The sequence below is a fragment of the Stenella coeruleoalba genome, assembly GCF_951394435.1.
Source record: "Stenella coeruleoalba genome assembly, chromosome: 15".
NCBI classification, from domain to species: Eukaryota; Metazoa; Chordata; class Mammalia; order Artiodactyla; family Delphinidae; genus Stenella; species Stenella coeruleoalba.
The window spans coordinates 13,242,770-13,263,826 of record NC_137161.1 but is presented as its reverse complement, the minus strand read 5'-3'; the positions used below and the strand labels follow the sequence as shown (position 1 = coordinate 13,263,826).

Here is a 21,057-nt window from a genome sequence, read left to right as displayed (position 1 = left end):
CCGGGGGGGTCCCCAGGCAGAACTACGATGGAAACAGCTTGAGGGGCCCCATGAGGCAAGACCAAGGTGCCCTGAGGTCAGGTGCTGCCTCTGAGCACTCTTTGCAAAATTCTGCCAGAAACAATACTCACAGTCCTATGGACACTTTCTGTAGGCTCCTCATGGCTATCGAATGTGGCTCATTCTAAATGCTGCCTGTGAGATAGGTATCGTACGTGTCAAACTGTCAATAAAAGCCCTGGGCTTTGACTGCTTCCTGGCTGCAAATTCTTTTTGCACAGATAAATTCCCTGAGAAACATCTATACTTGCGTTCATTAATACAAATCATGATAAGGACTGGCTCGGATGTACAGAAATCACCTTTACTTGGTGCTTAAAAGACTGATTCGTACTTTTAATAATGGATCCAAAAAGGGTGCAGACTTGCAGTTGGATCTTCACCGCAATCTTATGTTTGGCTGCAGAGGCTTTTCCAGTAAACCTTTAAATTTGTTGCGACCAACAACAGTCGGTTGCCCTTCGATAGTGGACAGAGGCTAAAGGCCCACCACTCACCTGGTCCACTACTGGCACTCTTTACCACAACCCAGGAGAACCTCCAAGATCTGGCTCCCTTCCTTCTCTCCAGGGTCATGCTATGACCCTTCCTCAGGCTCCAGCCACATCTGTCTCCTTGGTCCTGCCTCAGGGCCTTTGCACACACTGTTCCCTCTGCTTGGAAGGCTTTTCCCCAGATCTTCACAATACCCAGTAGTATGTCTATCATCATCACTGATGATGAGAAGGGAAATCTAACTTATAGGATAAGGAAAATGCAGAGGGGCTTGTATGCTGTCCAGTACGGTAGCTATAAACGGTTACTGAGCACTTGAAAGGTAGCTGGTCCTGAGATGTCCTCGAAGTGTAACGTACATGCTAGATTGTAAAAGCAATATAAAAAATGTAAACTATCTCATTAATGATTTTTTATATTGATTATATGTTAAGATGACAATAATTTGGATATATTGGGTTCAGCAAAATATGTCTTTAAAATTAATTTCCCCCGTTTCTTCTTAATTTTTAAAAAAGTAGAGAAGGTTTAGAATTACTTATGTGATTTGCATTTGTGGCTCGCCTCCCTAGATGCACCTCTAGGGCAGCGCTGTGTAGGGTTTAATGTGGAGAAATGGAACCAGTAAAATCAGTGAATGCGAAGGGGGAGAAGACACAAGAAAAGGAGAAAGAAGACTGACATTGAGAGAGACCCCCAAAGGTAAGCTGGAAATGTAGGTGGAGTTTGACCCTGGGGAACAGAAGGTCCAGCTGAGGTTGACTCTCGGGGCCTCCTTCCTGGAGGCCTCATTTATGGGGACTTCTTCTCAGGCGAATGAAAATGTGGTGAGAAATGCCTCATGTAAATGAAGACGCCCAGCTGGGTGGAGGAGCCCAGGGCCTTGCTTGGCAGGGGCAGGAAGTCCAGGATGGTTTACACAGTGAAGCGAGGATACGGCTCAGGGAGGACGCTGCGTGGGCGATAAAGGGAGGGTGCCCTTTTCCAGCTTGTCATCGGTGTAAATGAACTACATCTTGGCAAGGGCCCCTGTCCTCACCCGCTCTCCCTGGAGCCCACAGCACTAAGAGGGGAAGCAGCTCAGGACGAGAGGAGGCTGCCCTCACCCTCCTGAAGCACCAAACCTGTGAATTGAGTCGGGTCACCAGCGATAGGGCCCACCTTCCCTTCCCCTAGATGCCACCAAGGAAGGCTGAGCCCACCCAAACCTGTTAAGATTGGTGGAGCAGGGGTACGTACACACACACACACACACACACACACACACACACACACACACAGACAGACAGACGCACACAGACGCACACACAGACACACACATGCCCCAGGCTGGTTTCTTCTTTCTGTTCAGCGTCAGCTCAAATATCACCTCCTCTGAGGGGCCCTCCCTGATAACTAATCCAAAATAGCTCTGACCATCCCTCCCCCGCATCCAGCACCCTCTTCAGTTACCCCAGAGCATTTCTCCCTTCTTGAAATTATCTTCCATGTGAACTAGCAATGATTCTGATTATCTGTCTCCCTCATTCCAAGAGAGTAGAGACTGTGCCTGCCTGACTCGCTACTGAAGTTCCAGGCCCTAGAATATTGCCTGGAATGTAGTAGGTTCTCAATAGAAATTGGACAGAAATAATGAATTGGTCTTAACATCTCTTCTCCTTAAGACTTTGGAGGAATCTAGGAATGGTCCCGCATTAGAAAAAGGTTGGAGACCCCTAACCTCGAGGACCCAGCTGTGCACTCACGCGTGTGGGACCACCCCAGGACTTGGTTCAATCGACTGGACATGAACCCTGCAGGGTCTACCCGAGCATCCTGCATCAGGATCCTGAGACCCAGCACCGTGAGTTTGGTCGATACCGCCTGCCAGCGGCCAGGGTCTTACCGAGCTCCACATCCTGGTCGTCCGTCAGCACGAGGATGATGTTGGGACGGATGTTTCTGCGGTCCCTCTGAAACCTGCCTTTCAGGCGGTGGTGGGACAGGAACGCCACACTTCCATCCAGGAGAGAGAAGACAGTTGCAGAGAGCAAGCAAAGCAGGACACCGGGGGGCGCCATTTTACGCTCCCGCTGATCCCTTGTTTCTGGCAGGATGCAGGAGTCTGGAGCTGTGTTTTGTGGATTTGTTTCTTTTCTCTCCTCCCTCTCTACTCACGGATCTAAAGTAAGAGGAAAAGATTCAGGTCAATCTTTTTGTAAAGGCTGCCCAACTGCTCAGACTTGCATAATGATTTCTACGATGCCTTCTGGCAGTGACAGTGAGAGTTTCTTTGATCAGGGACAGCTACAGCAGAACAAAAACCCAACTCGGCTAAAGTTACAAGGAAAGTATCTGCAACTGGCTCAGAGAATAGACTGGCAGGAAAGCCTTCGGAGACTACTTCTGCAGACAGAACTCCTCTCTTGGACCCAGCGATCCTCCGGATGCGTTGGTGGCAGCCCAAGTCCCGAGTCAGGTAGTCAGCCTGTCTCTGAACCATCCAACCAATGCAAGACAAATCGCCCCCCAGTGAAAGGAAAGGAAAAAGCCCAGTCTGGAGGAGCAGACATTTCTGGTCATCTGTTCTCTGCCAGCCCCACGGAGGATGCAGAGGTGAGCGGACGGAGCCCCAGCTCTCAGGTAGCGTGCGATTTGGGGAGGGGTCTGGACGAGCCAGGCTGATGCTTTGCGCTGGACAACTCTGTTTCAGGTCTGGCTCTGTCACTCACCAGCTGGGTCTCCGCATCGATAAGCCAGCGAGGAACCTCAGTATCCCCACGAATAAAATGGGGATACATGACTGTTATAAGAACTCAACCCAACAGGGACGCTCGCAAAGGTCCCCCCATCAACAGACCCCGTAACTGGGCAAGTTATTCGTATTGGTTTTACGTGGCAAAATAAACAAAATGACAACAGAGAAAACTGAGAGCTAAAAAGCTGAGGGAGAAGAACTGTCACATTCCACTGCAACCTTGGTCACCCCCTTGACCCCGGGTCAGATGGGGTCACAAGCAAAGGTAGGGGAGGGGAAGGTGGGCCAGCTAATCTTGGTTCAGGCGGGTCTCAGATCTCACTCTGCTCTTTGCTCTCTGCAGTCATTTTTCTACTTCCTGAGGAAATAAGCCTTCAAGTCCTGTCCAGATATAGACTTTTGGTCTCATTTGTCTAAAAGGAAAGAAAAAGCAAGCAAGCAGACGTGTTGGGAGGAAACCAAGGTCGCTGGAGTCGGGCTGAGTCACCGTTCCCGTGACCTTGAATGACTCCATTTGCCCCTGCTGTCATGGGGAACCCCACCCCACCCCAAGCCACAGCTCAGCGGACTCATCACGGACCCCAGGTTCCGCACAGGGGGATGTGATGCCTGTATCATCTCTCCCAGGGACAGCACCAGCCTTCTAAGGGGTCTCCCACTTCCTCCCCTGCCCCCACCCTCCATGCCCCCCAGGGGAAGCCAGCAGGATCTTTCTAAAATTCAAATCCAAACATACGACTCACAGGGTCTGGACTAGGTGAGACCAGGGAGGTGCTCAGTGCACAGGTTTGAAGGGGCACCCACTCCAGGTGGACGGGTGCAAGGCACTCAGCTCACCTTAGTCCCAGCCCTGTCATTCACCTGCTCAGACCCTCCCCTGGCTTCTCATGCCTTGGGGTTCAAAATGCAGACTCCCCACCAAGCCCACACAGGGCGGGTGTGATCCGACCCCTGTCCACCTCTCCCCGGTCCTCTCAATTGCTCTCAGGCCCTGGCTTCTTTCTGTCACTTAGACAAGTCAAGCTTGTTCCTGCCCCAGGGCCTTTGCACTTCCTCTTCCTTAAACCTGAAAGAATGTTTCCCCAGATTCTGTTTGATGGGCTCCTTCTCCTCTGCCAGGTCTTGGCACAAATGGCGCCTCCTTGGAGAGGCCTGCCCTGACTGTCCTATCTGAGGTGCTGCCCCCGCCCCAGGCACTCTCTGTGTTTTATAACCTGCTTTATTTCCTCACAGTCCCTACTACACCTGCAATTACCTTATTTATTGCCCAGTTCTCCCCTGGGGAGGGTCAGCTCCACGAGGGCAGAGGCTGGCTTTGTGTTGCTCACAGCTCTGTCCCCAGCACCTAGGACCATGCCTGGCACAGAACAGTGCCAAATAATATTCAGATAAATAAAGGAATGGAGATTTTGGTGAGGTTCTCTGTGTACTACAGAGTGAGAGAAGGCTGAGAACAGAGAGCAAGCTCCACACAGGGCTTCCCACCCCAGGGGCCTCTGAAAGGACATCTGTGCAGACAGATGAGGTGAAGCCCACATTACCGGGAAGCTGACCTGGGAACCGCGAGTTTCACGGCGGACAGGCCTCGACTTCCACCCCCATCTCTTTATCTGCTAAAGCCCACATCTTGCAATAGAAAGCGTGGCTGCAGTGACACGCGTTGGGTGGCTGCTTTGTGCCCATGTTATATGATACTTAATTCACGGACTTTAAAGTTACTTGCTGGGTGTCCCTAGGCAAGTAACTCAACCCTTCTATGCCTCGGTTTCCCCATCTATAAAATGGACATGAAGGAGTAAATGAGTTAAGGCAGAATGCTGAGTCCAGAGCCTGGCACATGGTGTGTACTGACTGGAACACATCATTCACAGTGAAAACCATTATTAGATTATTATCAGCACCACTGCAGCTGGGTCCTGTGTCAGGCACTCCACAGCATCTCCCTCAATCTCCCCAATAACCCTCTCACACAGGTACTACTATTATCCCCATTTAAAAACTGAGAACAGGGCTTCCCTGGTGGCACAGTGGTTAAGAATCTGCCTGCCAATGCAGGGGACACGGGTTCGAGCCCTGGCCTGGGAAGATCCCACATGCCATGGAGCAACTAAGCCCGTGCGCCACAACTACTGAGCCTGCGCTCTAGAGCCCGCGAGCCACAACTACTGAGCCCGCGTGCCACAACTACTGAGCCCGCACGCCTAGAGCCCGTGCTCCACAACGAGAGAAGCCACCACCACGAGAAGCCCTCGCACAGCAATGAAGAGTAGTCCCCGCTCACCGCAACTAGAGAAAGTCCAGGCGCGGCAACAAAGACCCAACGCAGCCAAAAATAAAAGCAAACAAAGAAATTAATTAAAAAAACAAAACAAAACTGAGAACTGAGGCCTAATCACTGTCCTAAGGTCACCTGGAGAGAAAACAGCAGGGACAGTGTTTGACCTCTGTTCTCCCTGACAGCTTGGTGAGGGCCTCTCACCACTGAACTCGTTTCCCAGCTTCTCACATTCAGGGGCCATAGCCCCAATTTCTGCCGGCCCTGCACAACCCTTCCACTATCATTTGGTTCACATGCTCCTTTAAATAGCCTCATTTAAAAATAAAGACATAAACACATAGTTTTGAAAAAGGCGAAACACATGGTTTGAAAAAGACGAAACACATGGTTTTGAAAAAGACGACTTTCTATCCAAGAATAAATGGAAAAGCAGCGTCCCGTTCCTGTAGAACTAATCACACAAATAAGTTAAACAGAGCAGAAACTGTGTTACTCTGTCCGTCTAACAGCTTCTAGTTCACATTTAAGGCTCTAAGCTGAGCTCTGGGCCGGCAGCTCTCAGACTTGTACTGTCTCTGTTTAAGGGAAATTAGCAGGTGTTGAAAGGCAACGAGGCACATTAGCACCATCCAGAGACTTCCTGCTGGAGGTAATGGGAGGCTTGAGAGGGTTGAAAAGGAGACGCGCCCTAGACTCTAATGGGTCCCTGAATTATCCCAAATCATGGGGGGGGGGATCCTTGAATCACGTTGTTTATCAGTCCATGTCTCCCTACCTCGGGAAACACACTGGGATGCTTTGTGCTTTGCAACTGAAACCGTGAGCTTGACTGACACTCCAGCCAGCCATTCATAAAACAAACTTCCCAGTCGAAAAAGAGGCAGAAGACCTAAATAGACATTTCTCTAAAGAAGACATACAGATGGCCAAGAAGCACATGAAAAGCTGCTCCACATCGCTGATTATTAGAGAAATGCAAATCAAAACTACAACGAGGTATCACCTCACACTGGTCAGAATGGCCATCATCAAAATTCCACAAATAATAAATGCTGGAGAGGGTGTGGAGAAAACAGAATCCTCCTACACTGTTGGTGGGAATGTAAATTGGTGAACAGTATGGAGTTTCCTTAAAAAACCAAAAACAGAGCTACCATATGACCCAGCAATCCCACTCCTGGGCATATATCTGGAAAAGATGAAAACTCTAATTCCAAAAGATACATGCACCCCAGTGTTCACTGCAGCACTGTTTACAATAGCCAAGCCATGGAAACAACCTAAATGTCCATCACAGGTGAACGGATAAAGAAGATGTGGGATATAAATACAATGGAGTACTACTCAGCTATAAAAAGGAATGAAACATTGCCATTTGCAGCAACATGGATGGACCTAGAGATTATCATACTAAGTGAAATAAGTCAGAAAGAGAAAGGCAAATATCATATGATAGCGCACGTGGAACCTAAAAAACTGATACAAATGAACTCATTCACAAAACAGAAATAGACTCACAGACAGAAAACTTACGGTTACCCAAGGGAAAAGGGGAGGGGCGAGGGATAAATTAGGAGTATAGAATTAACAGATACACATCACTATATATAAAGTAGATAAACAACAAGGACTTACTGTATAGTACAAGGAACTATATTCAGTATCTTGTAATAACCTATAATGGAAAAGAATCCGAAGCTGTACACCTGAAACTAACACAATATTGTAAACCAACTATAGTTAAATAAAAAAAAATACGCATTCATGTTCCTTCAGACAGACATCGAGCGATAAAATAGCGAATTTCTGACGGATGCCCTACAAACAGCAACGCTCTTATACCAGGAATCGTAACAGCAAATGCTTATCGAGGGCCTGCAACGCTCCAGTCCCTGCTCTAAGCATTTTATGTATTGATATATCAACTTGTCTAATCCGCATATCCACCCATCGATATTATACCCATTTTATGGATGAGGAAGCTGAGCCACAGAGAATTAAAAGCACTTTCCCATGATCACATGGGCAAATAAGGGGCAGAGACTGGGTTCAAACCCACTCTGGCTTGAGTCAGCGGCTCAACCAGAACCTCCTGGAAGCAGATCTCCAGGTAAGTTCCTAAGAGTCTCCCAACCTCAGTTTCCTCATTTGGCTCTGAAACAGTAGGAGGCCAGGTGCCCTTGGAGGGCCTTTTTGGCTCTGGCCTGTGATGCGGAGGTACAGGGGGGCCGGGCCAGATCGTGGGTGGAGCTGGGGGATATGGTCGACTGGACTCTTCCTGGCACCCATGTTGGTCTTCTTAGCAATGCTCCCCTCCACTCCCAGGCAGCGGTAACCCTTCAGCCAGGATGCTGCTCCTCTGGATGGAAGTCAAATCTCCATGACCAGAGACTGGAGGATAATAGGAGCTAATTATTTCATCAGCTCAAGTCATCAGTAGGTCGATTTTTGATGAATTCCTCCAGCTCCCACTTTCCCTGGACTTGTGCCAGCCCCTCTCTGTATGCTGGAGAAATCAATTAAAAATGACACAAGGGATTCTGCCTCCATTCTCCTCCTTCTTAGTAAAGATTCAAGGTGGCTGAACCGAGAGAGTATCTGGTGAATCTGGGCGGCGCTAGCTGAGCGATGCTCTGTCCATCCCGCGGACACCACCACTCATTCCCACCAGCTTGAGGAAAGGTCCATCCCGCTCCTCTCTTCGTCCTGTGTCTTTCTCACAGACCTTGGCAAAGCCCTCCCAGCCCAGGAAGACATCACTGGCAACGCCTAGTATCCTGAGCGTTCAGAAGCATCGCTCCTGCTTCTGGATTTATCTGACCTGCAGGGAGGAGTCGGTCTCAGGCTGACTGTGCATCACAGCTTTGGGGAAACGCCTGGGACCTCACCCAGGCCTGTCCAGAGAGATGCCGATGGCTGTTTTCCTCTGAGGAGCCCCAAATCCAACAAGAGTAGCTGAGAGGAGTTTGGGAGCGATCAGGCAGCCCAGGGAGAGGGAGAAGTGGTCAGAACAAGGCATTGATCAGACGGGAGAAGTTCCCTGGGAGGTGAGAAGAAAGGAAATTGTGGGGTGTGAAGGTGGCTTGTGCTGGGGCCGGAGCCCCTGCACCAGACCTGTGGACCTTTCTAGGTGGTCTAGAGAGCCAGACCACTTATGTCTTCCTTCATTTACTTTACAAATATGTATTTAGGGCCTACTGTGTCATAGGGTTAGGTTATAGGATAATCCTGCCTGGATTATAACAGCCTCCTAATTGATTTCCCTGCTTCTACCTTCACCTCCTTCTATCAAGCAGGCAGAAGGATCCTGTTAAAACAAAAGCAAGAGTCTGCCTTCCTCTACTGAAAAGTCCTGAAGGGCTCCCATCTAATGCCAAATAAAAACCTCCAAACTCTCCAAAGGACCAACAAGACCCTACGCAGTCTGCCCATCCCTTCCTGACCTCATCGCCTTCCACTTTCCCCCTTGCCCACTTGGCTCTGGCCACACGGTGTCTGTGCTGCTCCTTGCACATGCCAGGCCATGTCCCCACCCCAGGGCCTTTGCACGTGCTGTTGCCTCTGCCTGGAGCCTTCATCCAGATCTCTTCACGGCCCTTTCGTCACCTCCTTCAGGTCTTTGCTCAAATTTCGCCTTTGCACGTTAAAACGGAAATCTCTTTCCTCCCCAGTTGCACCCGCCACCTCTGACAGCTAGTTATTTTCCTTGTTTCTTTGTCGGTCTCCCCCACTAGAAAGTCAGTTCATAATCTGAGGGTACGGATTTTTGTCAGCTTTGTTCACATCTGTATCCCAACACCTAAAACAGTGCTTCAGACATAGCAGACATTGACAATACTACTGACTTGGCAAAGGATTTTCTCCCTCCTGGTAACAGTACCCGTACTCCAGCCCTGCTTGGGGGCATTGACAACTCCTTTTCTTCTGGCTTACCTGCAGTGTGAGTGCAGGACAGAACATGTGACCCAAGTGTAGCCAAATCGGCACACCTCATCTCTCTAGCTCCAGTGATTGGCCCAGAGACAGACATGTGACCCAAGCCTGGCCAATGAGAGAGAAGTAAGAAACAGTTGGGTGGGTACTGGGAAGGGGTAAGCCCAGCCCAGCTACCAACTGGCCCCCGAGAGAGGATGCTCCTGACGGTGGACTGAAGCAAGTTCCACCTTGTAGCCAGTTACAGGCTCAAACAAGTGCCCTTTGTTGCTGAAGCTAATCTGAACTGGGCTTGTCATTTGCAACAGGAAATGCCCAGACCAACAGTTAATACCCTACAAGAATAATGAAGAAATAACTAAAATTTGTATGATGTGCTTATCACGGACCCTGGGCACTTTTCTAAATTCTAAGCGCTTTTCCTGTGTCAACTCAGGTCACCCTACAACAACATCGTGAGTTAGGAGTCTCCATTTGCGGGTGAGGAAGCTGAGGCATGGGGAGGCTCGAGAATTTCCCCAAGGTTGCGCTGCTTGGGTGCTGAATATCGTCGCTTGGATGGACCACATCAATGGGCTCTGTGCTCTCTGGCTCCTGGCTGGATGTGGCTCAGGGAGACGCTGCCCAGGGAAGGCAGTATGGGAAGACAGAGAGGCCTGGGTACTTTCCAGGGGCCTTCTCTGCCCAGTTGCTAGGAACCGACCATATCCCTTTATTGCCCTACTGAAGGCCACAGCTCCTGTGGGCGGCCCTTGCCAGGTTCCAGCAAATGCTCCCCACTGTTCCCAGCCCGAGAGATCCGTACTATTCATTTTCTTACACTCTGCTCACACCTTTGTTGGAGGCGTCATCTGTTTCCTGCAGGGCATCTATACTGATAAAACAAGCGGATAGCATGCCCGAGATTTGCACCCAGATATTCTGATCCCACGAGTCCTCTCCTGACTCCCATGCCTACTTGGAAACTGAGAAATGATACAAGAGGCTGAGGCTAAGTGTGTGGTACGAACAGGAAGCAAAAGGGAGGAACTGCTGGCCTGCGGGCATTCAGGGAGGGCTGCGTGGAGGAGTCCTTACAGAGAAAAGTTTGAGAAGCCTAAGAGGAACAAAGTTCTGAAAATTCCACAGGATCTGGGTGGGCTCCAAAGAAGGCGTGGAGGACAGAGTGCCTCAGGCAGGGGAAATAGCTTTAGCAAGTAGGAAGCAGAATGGAGGAGTGGAAATGTGTGGTCCCCAACCTCACAAGCCTAGAAGCTGTCTAGACAGAGGATGACACATGCACATCTGTTAAAACTTACACTCCCCTGGTATCTCCTCTTCTTCCTGGCCAACAGGTTTTGCCAGCCTCTCTCCTCCTCTCCAGGGCTGTCAAAGAAAGGACAGGAGCTCCCGGAACCTACAGTCCACAGACTCTCCCTGTCTCCGTTACCTAAGTCCAAGGGCATCAGGTGGCCCTCTGTGCCTGTTCTTGGAATTTCAGCTGGAGGCAGAGGACCAAGCCAGCAGGACAGGGGACAAGAGAGGGGTCCTTAGAGGTTGGAGAGAGAGGTCAGGTTTCAAGACAAGGGCTCAGGATCTGGAAAGGAAATTAGGGCATAAAGAGAAGAACCTAAGAATCTAGTTGCCTGCCTAACTATTCACGTGACAAGAAATTCTTGAAGGCTTGCTATGTGCCAGGCATAGTTCTTGGCACTGTAGATAAAACAGTGAAAAAAAAAAGTACCTGCCCTCACGGAGCTGACATTCTAAAGAGTCAACATATAAGAAGCTGGAGTTGAAAGACTCCTGCTAAAGGTGAGAAGGGTCAGAAAACAGGATTGGAAGTAATAGTAAACCACGAGTGAACTCTTAGAATGGGGTCATAGATTATAGTTAGAGCTCAAAGAAAGTTTAGAAACGATACATTTGAAGTCTTGGGAAGCTGAGTATCACAACGCTTTGCATGTCAAGTGCACGACCATGTAATTCACACACTCAAATATATGAGCAGATGCTATGTACCAGGTACCGTATCATGATCAGTGGGGGAAAAGCAGACAAATCCCTGTTCTCACGGAGCTGATAGAGTGGAGAAAGGCACACAGAGAGACTGCTAAGTGCTGGGGGGAAACACAGCAGGGAACAGGCTGGAGGAGGGGTGGAGATGGGAACTAGAAACAGAATGCCTGGGTTCGAGTCTCGGCTCCACTACTTACTAGCTTGTGGGCAAGTAATGTAACCTCTTTTGGCCTCAGTGTCTTTATCTGCGAAGTGGGGCCAATAATAGCACTTACAGAGTTGTGAGGATGAAGTGGCTTAATGTCTGTGAAGTCCTTAGAACAGAGCTGTATACAGTAAGTGCCTGATAAATGTTGGTTAGTGTTATTTGTTGAGTTTGGGCCACCCTCCTTTCTGTAACAGCACTCAGTTTTCCTTTAGGGATCCTCTTCTCCCAGTTATTGGTCCATAAAGTTCAAGTTAGGCCCTGGCTTCAGAGCTCCAAGACTGGGCCACGGCATGCAGACCTAAGCCAATCAGAGCCTTCCAATCCCCCTGCCTCAGTGACTGGCCAATCAGAGTAATCCAGGCACTTGGGTCCAACTAGAAAGAGGCGCCTCCTCTTTCCAGTTGGCTAACTCGGTCCATGTCAGTCCACCATGAGGATGAGGGAAGACTGACGTCATTTTGCCTCATACGGAGTTGGAATGAAGCCAACACACAGAGAACAGAGCTTCGAGACGGAACGTACTTGGGTTTTGACAACATCCGAGACCGCTATCCAGCTAAGCCTGAAGGAGGAAGATTTACTTCTGGGTTCTTTGTTTCAGGCCCCTGTAAATTCTTCCATGTCCTTCAACTGCTTTTTTTTTTTTTTTTTTTTTTTTTTTTGCAGTATGCGGGTCTCTCACTGTTGTGGCCTCTCCCGTTGCGGAGCACAGGCTCCGGACGCGCAGGCTCAGCGGCCATGGCTCACGGGCCCAGCCGCTCCGCGGCATGTGGGATCTTCCCGGACGGGGGCATGAACCCGTGTCCCCTGCATCAGCAGGCGGACTCTCAACCACTGCGCCACCAGGGAAGCCCTTCCTTCAACTGCTTTGAGATATTTTCTTTCAGGTCCCTTTCTCATACTTTGACTCTTTAAGGATACGAATCAAATTCTCTTTTTCTCTTAGGTCACTCGGAGTTGCTTTCTCTGTCACTTGCGACCGAATGAGCCCAACTGGCAGAGCAAGCTGGGGGAAAAGTGTTGACCCAGGTGGCTTCCCAGACACCATCTGCCTCCGTCTATAGAGAGATCTGATGACAGGGCTGCTAACCCTTGGCCTGGGCCCAACTCTGCCTTATCACAGGCAAACCTTCCTCATCCTTATTTGCCAGCTGATAAGAGAAAGGCGGTGCAGAAAGGGGGAAGAAATGTGGGCGTGGGAGGCCTGACTTCTGTCCTGATTCGGCCTCAGTTTCCTCACCTGCCAAGAAAAACAGGCTGCTCCCTGGGCACGGCCTGGAACTCTGGGATGGGTGGAGTCTGACAGGTGGGGGGGAGCCTTCCCTCACCTCCCTCACTGCGGCAGGCCTCCCTGTTATTCCTGGCCTCATCCAAGGTTTGTTCTCTTCAGAGCACTCATCACAACTTCTGATTCCTTGAGGCATTCTTCTGTTCGAGTTTGTATCTTGTAGGGGGTCATTTTCCCTGCTGGAAGCTCTGCACAGGTAGGAGCTGTCTCTTCCTCACTCCACAGCCCCAGTCCCTGGCAGAGCCTGGGTGCTAATTCTTTGAGTCAGTCAGCAAATATTTACTGAGCAGTTACTATGCACCAGGCCCTATTCTACGTGCTGCAGATTCAGAAACCAATACTCTGTCACGGATCAGACACCAAAATAAATGACGGGCGCATGAGGTCATGAGTCCTAAGGTGACGGGCGGGAGGCTGGAAGTGCTGGTGGGGGGAGTTCGCATCTTTAAATAGGAGGGTGGCAAAGGCCTCTCTGAGAGATGACACTTGGGCAGAGCCCTCAGGGAGATGAAGCAATGTGCCTTGTGGATATTCAGGGGAACACTATTCCGGGCAGAGGGACAAGTGCAAATGTCCTGAGGTAGGAATGTGGCTGGGGTGTTTGAGGGACATAAAGTGGGCAAGTGTGGCTGGAGTGGAGTTGAGTGGGAGTGGGACCTGGAATGTTCTAGCCCAGGAGTGCCGTGATTGGTTGTAGATTTCAACAGGATCCGTCTGGCTGTGTGTGGAGAACAGACTATAGGCAGTGAGGTGGACACACGGAGGCCAGTGAGATGACTGCCATAGACAGTGCCTGGACCAGGGTGGGGGCAGTGAAGGGGTGAGAAGGGAGATTCCGGATATTGTAGAATAAATGAATAACTTACTGAACAGAGGGAAGACAGGCACACGCCAAGTGCTCCAATGACTACTTCTCTGTAACAATTTACCCCCAAACTTAGCAGCGGAAATATATATATATATATTTTTTATGCTCAGGGACTTGGGTTCAGGAATTCCGACGGGACACAACAGGAATGGCTGGTCTCTGCTTTATCACGTCTGAGGCCACAGCTGAAAAGACGCAAGAGCTGGGGACTTGAATCCCCAGTCTGGTGGCGGCTGCTGGCAGTCAGCTGGGGACTCGGGGGGCCCTTGCCATGCGGCCTGGGCTTCCTCACAGCATGGAGGCCTCAGGCTGGCGGCTGATTTCTTACGCAGCGGCTTAGGGGTCCAAAATTGAGCATCCCAGCAGCCAAGGGGAGCCACTTCATCTTTTCTGACGGAACCTCATCTTTTCTGCTGTCCCCAGCATCAATCCCGCCATTCTACTGGTTACCAGTGATACACGTGCCTGGCCAGATTCATGGACGGGACACCAGGGATGCCCCACCTCCAGACGGAGGGGTGAGAAGATCGCACTGGAGATGAGCATGCGGGGTGTTATCTTGTGGCCCCTGGAAAACACAGGGGGCCCTGCCAAGTCACGGAGGCCTGGGCTCGGCCGTGGGTGAGAGCCTCTCCCCTGCACACGTCACCCCTTCTAGGAAGTGAAACTTGATCTGAGTCAGATTCTGCGTGTCTGTGTCTGCCAAGCTTTGGAGTTTGTGCCCAGGCCCATTTCAAAGATCCCTGAGCCTCAGGAAGCCCTGGGGTGACCAGAAGCCTCCCCCATGCCCACTCCTCTTTCTCGAATGACCCAAAGGGGTTAAATCAATGGGGCCCGTGCTGAGGCGGTTCTGAAGGGAGCAGAAGAGGCAGAAAGCAAGCTCGCCCTGGATGTGAAAGCACAGTGACACCCTCTCCTCCTCGCTGCAGAGAATGGAGGTGCCCCAGTTACATCGGCATTGAAAACATTGATTTATTTTCACTTTTTAAAAAGTCCCGTCTTTTTAAGCAGAAAGGAAGCCACCTCATAAATGCAGAAACCCAAACAGAACTGGGTGACCTGATTTTGGGGAACTGGCCCTCACTTCCCCCAGACCTTTCCTCCTGCTGACGTGAGCAATGACCCTCCTCAGGGTTGGCCCTTTGGCCCCAGGAGCTCAGGGCCACCGTCTGCCGGGAAGCTGCCCGGTCCAGGAGGCTGCCGTCCCTGGTCTCTTTGGGTGGCCACTGGCTTGTCCTGGGGGGAGACTTCGACTGGGGGGTGCCGGGCAGGGTTTGGGAGGAACGTTAACATAGCCTGGCTGGGCAGCAGAGCTGCAAACAGCTCCAACCTTCTAGAACTCAGCCTGAGACATGAAGCTTCTCCCAGAAGCAACCGCTGCAGTTTGACAGGCAGCTCCCAGGAATTTTCTGGCGAGATGGGCAGCTTCCAGGGTCGGGGCTTCTGGTGTGAAGCCAACAGTCTGCTCTGCTCCCCGAAAGGGCGACATGACTGACCTTGACCCCAGCATCCCACATGTCAGGGTCTCGGAAATTCTGCTTGTCACCTGCACTCTTGTTTGTGCCAGATCCAGCTTTCTGTCCGCTCCCTTTCTTATTTCAGTAAATTTAGTTACAAAGGCAGTTTTCTCCCTCCATGGGGAATAAGCACCCCTTGCCCTAAACCAGGGTCTTTCAACTTGGGCACTGCTGACCTCTGGGGCTGCGTCATTCTCTGCAGCTGTGTGCACTGTACGGTGGTTAGCAGCACCCTTGGCCTCTACCCGTTAGATGCAGGTGGCAACCACCCACAACGATGACAATAAACATGTCTCCAGGGACTTCCCTGATGGTCCAGTGGTAAAGAATCCACCTTCCAATTCAGGGGACACGGGTCCAACCCTGGTCGGGGAACTAAGATCCCACATGCTGCGGGACAACTAAGCCTGCGCGTCACAACTACTGAGCCCTCGCGCCTCAAGTAGAGAGAAGCCCACGTGCCGCAAACTACAGAGCCCGCACACCACAACTAGAGAGAAGCCTGTGTGCCGCAAGGAAGAGCCTGTGTGCTACAACGAAAGATCCCGCATGCCACAATGAAGATCGTGCATGCCGCCACTAAGACCTGACACAGCCAAAAAAACCGAAGTCTCCAAATATTGCCTAATGTCCCCTGCGGGGGGGTGGGTACAAAATTGCCCCCAGGTGAGAACCCCTGCCATAAATGGATAGCAGCACAAAGAAACAAATGTAGTGACGTTACGGTTAAATTCCTGCTTGCCAAGGGCACTGAACATTTTCTTGCAAGGGGAGCAGGCCTCTTTGAAGACCACAACAGAGGGGTTAATGGAATTCCCTCCTTGATGACTCAGAAGGCTCAAAAGAGAGCACGATGACGTTCAATGCCATTAATGGCCTGGGCATGGACTCCTAAGATGAGGACCACTGGGCCCTGCCCACTGGGAACCATGCCTCAATCCAGTCAGTGGGACTGGCTGGGCCGGAGGCCAGTGGACTGGCCCACCGCCTGGGCTCACAGGAATTCTAGATGCTGTTTGGTCACCTGTGGAGAGACACCTGTGTGCAGTGGCCTTTGTCTAAAGTGGGGACACAAACTCAAATGCCTGCAGAGCCCAGGCAAGAGAAGTGAGTGACATGGCCTGGATTTAGGGTCACAGGGAGGGGTGGGGACCGGACCACACCCGTGGGGATGCCATTTTCAGAGTAAAAACCGTCAATACATTTTAAACACTGAGCGGGCCAAACAAGGCTCCTCTGGAGCTTGGCTGGGGGCCCATTTGCAGCCCTTCGAAGGTACCTGATCTTTCCTGAGCACCTACTTTGTGCTAGGTGCTGTGTGGAATGCTGGGAAACAGCTGCGATCACCAGGCAGGCCAGGCCTCTGTCCTGAAGGAGCTGAGATTCTGGTGGGGGAGACACAGATTTAACAAATGAAGATGAATTTCAGATGATCTTAAGTGCTTTGAAGGGAGCTGTCAGGATGACAGGATAGAGTAAATCAGGGGAGACCTCTAGGAGGTGATGTCTGCGCCGACACCAGAAGGTGGGTGAGAAGCCAGTTGTGGGCGCAATGCTTTCTAAGCAAGGGGAAAAGCAAGTGCAAAGGCCCTGTGGTGGGAATGAGCTGGGTCGGTTTGAAGACCGTAATAAAGACCAGAATGGCAGCAGCAGGGAGCAGCTGTGGCAGCCTGGCCTACCTGAGGTTGGACGTCACTTGCCCCCTGCCCAGGCCTTCCAGGTAGGCCACACCTGCTGCCCTTCCCGGTGCTTAGGGGAAACGGGAATCAGATACAGTTCTTCCCACCTCTGTTCTTTGTTGTTTTGTCTTGGCCGCGGACAAAAGCTTCCCTGGCAGCAAGCTACGAAGTTATTTCTGCAAAGGGCTTTTGGCCAAAGGCAATAAAGTCGGACCGTGACAGAGTCATTATTCACGCCTAATTGCAGGCTGGTTCTCGGCTTCAACGGCCTGGCCAGGGCTGGCGATGCCGGTCACTGCCCCTCCCACCTGTTAACCCCGCACGTTCTCAGCACTGTTTACCCCCACAGAACCCACATTTAGGTTTCCAGAGACTGCAGTCTCCTTCGAGAAGAACATAAAATGGATGAAAGGCTATTTTAGCTGCTCGGTATTAGTAATCCAATTATTTCTTCCCTTTCACCCAACCTGCAGCCATGGGCACCGTGCTCACCCATCAGGCCCCTGCTATTAGGAGATGCGCGTCTCATTAGCTCACCTTGGAAATGGCCTGACGCTTGGCAATTATTTGATAAGACTGTACTCACAGGCAGGGGAGGGAGTCTGAAGCAACTTTTACCAAATAACCCACTAAATTTAGAGATGGGAGTCAGAGAGAATCTCGAATGACAGGTCTGTTTCCAACCCTGGACTGCTGTGCTGTCTAATTAGCAGCTGGAAATAGACCGTCACGTGGGAGGACAGCCTGGGTCACAGGTGTTCTCTGAGCTGGGATCAGTTTCTCTGGGGGACTCACTGGGTGTCACCAGGTGTTACTGTGTGTCCAGGTGCCCAGTGGCTGGAAGAAAGGGAGTGAGGGCCGGGCTGCCCGTGTTCATGGTGGGGCGGGGCCTGGGGGTGGCAGGAGCCCACCCACTGCGCAGGCCGGGCCCTTATTACTGTGCACGCTCTCCCTTCCGGGGCCAGCTCCAATCAGCCCCACCTTCGGGGTGCGGATGCTGAGTGTAGCCAGGATTCTGGGAGCTGGCTTTGGCCCATAAAATGAGGGGGGCTCCCAAACCCTCAGCAGTGCCTGAACTGCGGGGCCCCTGCCCGGGAAGAGCTGCCACACAGATTGGGCATTCTACTTATACCAGACTTAAAAAAAATTCATCTATCCATCCATCCATCCTCCATTCATTCATTCAAAAATGTTAACTGCTCATCCTGGGGCAGAGCCACTTACTCAGGGGCTGTACAGAGGTTTTCTAACTATTTTTGTCTGTCCAGCATCTGGTCCCCTTCTCTTGACAACAGTACCCCAATTTCCTCTTGAGGATTCTCTCTCCCCTGCCAAGATGCCCCACCCTCTCCTGCCATGTGACCAAAGGGTGATCCTATGACAAAAGTTGGCCAATCAGACTCTCTCACTGGGCCCCTGACATTCAAATAGAATGTCAAGAGCAGGAAAAAAAAAAGCAGGGGTGCATTTATCTCATTGGAACCCCTCCTTCAGGAGGCTGCCAGTCACTCCTGCTCCTAGGCCCCCAGAACTTCTGAAGCTAAAGCCTTAAGAAGGCCTGGCAGCTTTTACATGTGCGCTCTTAGAAGTCAGGCTACCCCGAGACCGCCATACTGTGAGGAAGTACAAGCAGCCATGGGAAAAGGCCACGTGGAGGAGGATGCAGCCATTCAGCTGATGGCCCCAAAGGAGCTCCCGCCTCTTGATCAACACTAGCTACCAGCCGTCCGGGTGGAGCCATTTTGGACCTTCCAGCTGACATCATCTGAAGCAGGAGAACCACCTGGCAACTCACAAACTCATCCGAAGTAAATAATCATTGCTTTCAGCCACTGAGCTGGGGACACACAGCTAAAGAATCCGCAATGACACTGATTAGAGCCTGTTCCTCCAACGGGAAGGTCTCAGATGACCTATGATGAGTCAATATTTTTGGTTTCCTGGGGCCAAGCAGATGAACACTTAGAGGAGAACATCATTCATTCATTCATTCAATCACTGTTTCGAACAGCGGTAAGCCGGCACAAAGATGAACAAGCTTAAGGAGCTCCTATTCTGGTGGGGGGATCACACACTGCCTCAGTTTCCTCAGGTATGAAATGGAGACGATAACAGGTCCTGATTAAGAGGACTGTCATGACGATTAAATGCTTGGCAACAAGTACCCATTAGATACTAGATTTTGTTATTATTATAATAAATTGAAGTTCCAACGCATTGTCCCTAGAAGGGTGGCCATCTGGTATGAACAAAGTGTTACAGCAAAGGAAAAACTCAAATGCCCACATGGGCCAGGCAGGTAACGTAACCAAGTATAAGAAAAACTTGAAACCCACACGCCTCCTTCTTTCCATCTCTCACTTTACCACTTTTGATAGAGGCATTCGAACACAGAAATACTGATCCATGAGAGAGGAGCAGCAGGGCAAGTGCAATGATAAATGGCAAATGAACTTGGTTGTACCCTCAGACAATAGGGAATGGGGGTGAGGAGGACTGTGGCAAAGTGGAAAATATACCATCAGTGGGGACAGGAGCCCAGTGCCACCACATATAGCCCACGTCTATTTTTCAGAAGCTGGAAACTCTCATTTTAAAAATGTGAAGTCTCACAGTTGTTAAAAATCTGCCAACTTCAAAAAATGTTAAAAATAGTGTGTAAGTCAGGGGCTTCCCTGGTGGCGCAGTGGTTGAGAGTCTGCCTGCCGATGCAGGGGACGTGGGTTCGTGCCCCGGTCCGGGAAGATCCCACATGCCGCAGGGCAGCTGGGCCCGTGAGCCATGGCTGCTGAGCTTGCATGTCCGGAGCCTGTGGTCTGCAACGGGAGAGGCCACAACAGTGAGAGGCCCGCGTACCGAAAAAAAAAAAAAATAGTGTGTAAGTCAAACAAAACATTTCTGTGAGCGGAATATGGGCACTGGTCAGCCAGCCTGTGATGTCCTATTCCTAAAGGATGGCAGAGCAAGGAGACCTCTCACTTTGTTCATCTGTAAAACGGGGATTAGAATATCCCTGTGCTATAGACTGAATGTTTGCATCCTCCCCAAATCCCTAGGTTGAAACCTAATCCTCAATATCATGGTATCTGAAGTTGTGACCTTTGGAAGGTGATTAGATCACGAGGGTGGAGCCCTCAGGAATGGGATTAGTGCCCTAATAAAAGACCCCAGAGAGTTCCCTTGCCCCTTCTGCCATATGAGGACACAGAGAGAAGATGGTGCCGTCTATGAACCAGGAAGCAGGCCCTCACCAGACACTGAAACTGTTGGCACCTTGACCTTGGACTTCACAGCCTCCAGAACTGTGAGAAATAAATTTTTGTTGTTCATAAGCCACCCAGTCTCTGGTTTTCTAGTACAGCAGCCAGAATGGACTAAGACACCCTGAGCAAGCACTTAGACCACCACCTGGCATGCAGAACTTTCTCAGTTGTGTGTGGGTCCCGGAAAGGAGGTGAGAGAGGTAGGTCTCCTGCACGGTGATAGCTTCCTCCAGGAGGGGACAACTTGGGGAAAGGGGGGGTAGTTGTCATTCCCAGGGCCCAGGGCAGAAATCTTCGATCTAAGAGCCCTCATTACAAGGTCATGTCACAGATCCCTCATTAGAATGTCATGCCACTGATCTCACGGATTAACTTATGTATCTCAGGTGGTCTGAGACTGGTCAGAAGCAGAACATTCCACCAGCGCTTCTGCAGGGCCTGATGTCCCTGCTGTGGTATGAGGGAGGTATCTGCCGCTGTGAAAAGGATGTTAGCACAAAGCCTGGCTCCTCCACTGGGCTGGGTACTGGGAGGGGACAGGGACTGGTGACTAGGTGAGAGCAACCCCCTCCACTCTCACCTGTGCTTTTGGCAGATGACAAACAGGTTTCGACTCCCTTGCCTTGAGCAAGGACCCCAAACACTAGATTCAGATCCACCAGCACATCTCCAAGCCTCCTGCCTTGATTCTTTCTTCCCCAAAATATTTCCTGAGCACTCAGAGTGCCAGGCC

At 50.8% G+C, this 21,057-nt stretch overlaps 1 protein-coding gene across 6 annotated transcripts in view; it reads right to left on the bottom strand.

Annotated features, from left to right (window-relative positions):
• Positions 1–21,057, bottom strand: part of SULF2 (sulfatase 2) — a 149,270-nt gene that overhangs the window by 107,658 nt on the left and 20,555 nt on the right. For 5 of the 6 annotated variants that reach the window (XM_079946487.1, XM_079946485.1, XM_079946484.1 and 2 more), the window contains exon 2: positions 2,441–2,716. In XM_079946487.1, the coding sequence (XP_079802613.1) occupies positions 2,441–2,615 (175 nt within the window). In that variant the 5' untranslated portion in view covers positions 2,616–2,716. Of the gene's footprint in view, positions 1–2,440; positions 2,717–16,661; positions 16,688–21,057 lie in introns of those variants that run through there. The other variant, XM_079946488.1, reaches the window with a different exon arrangement.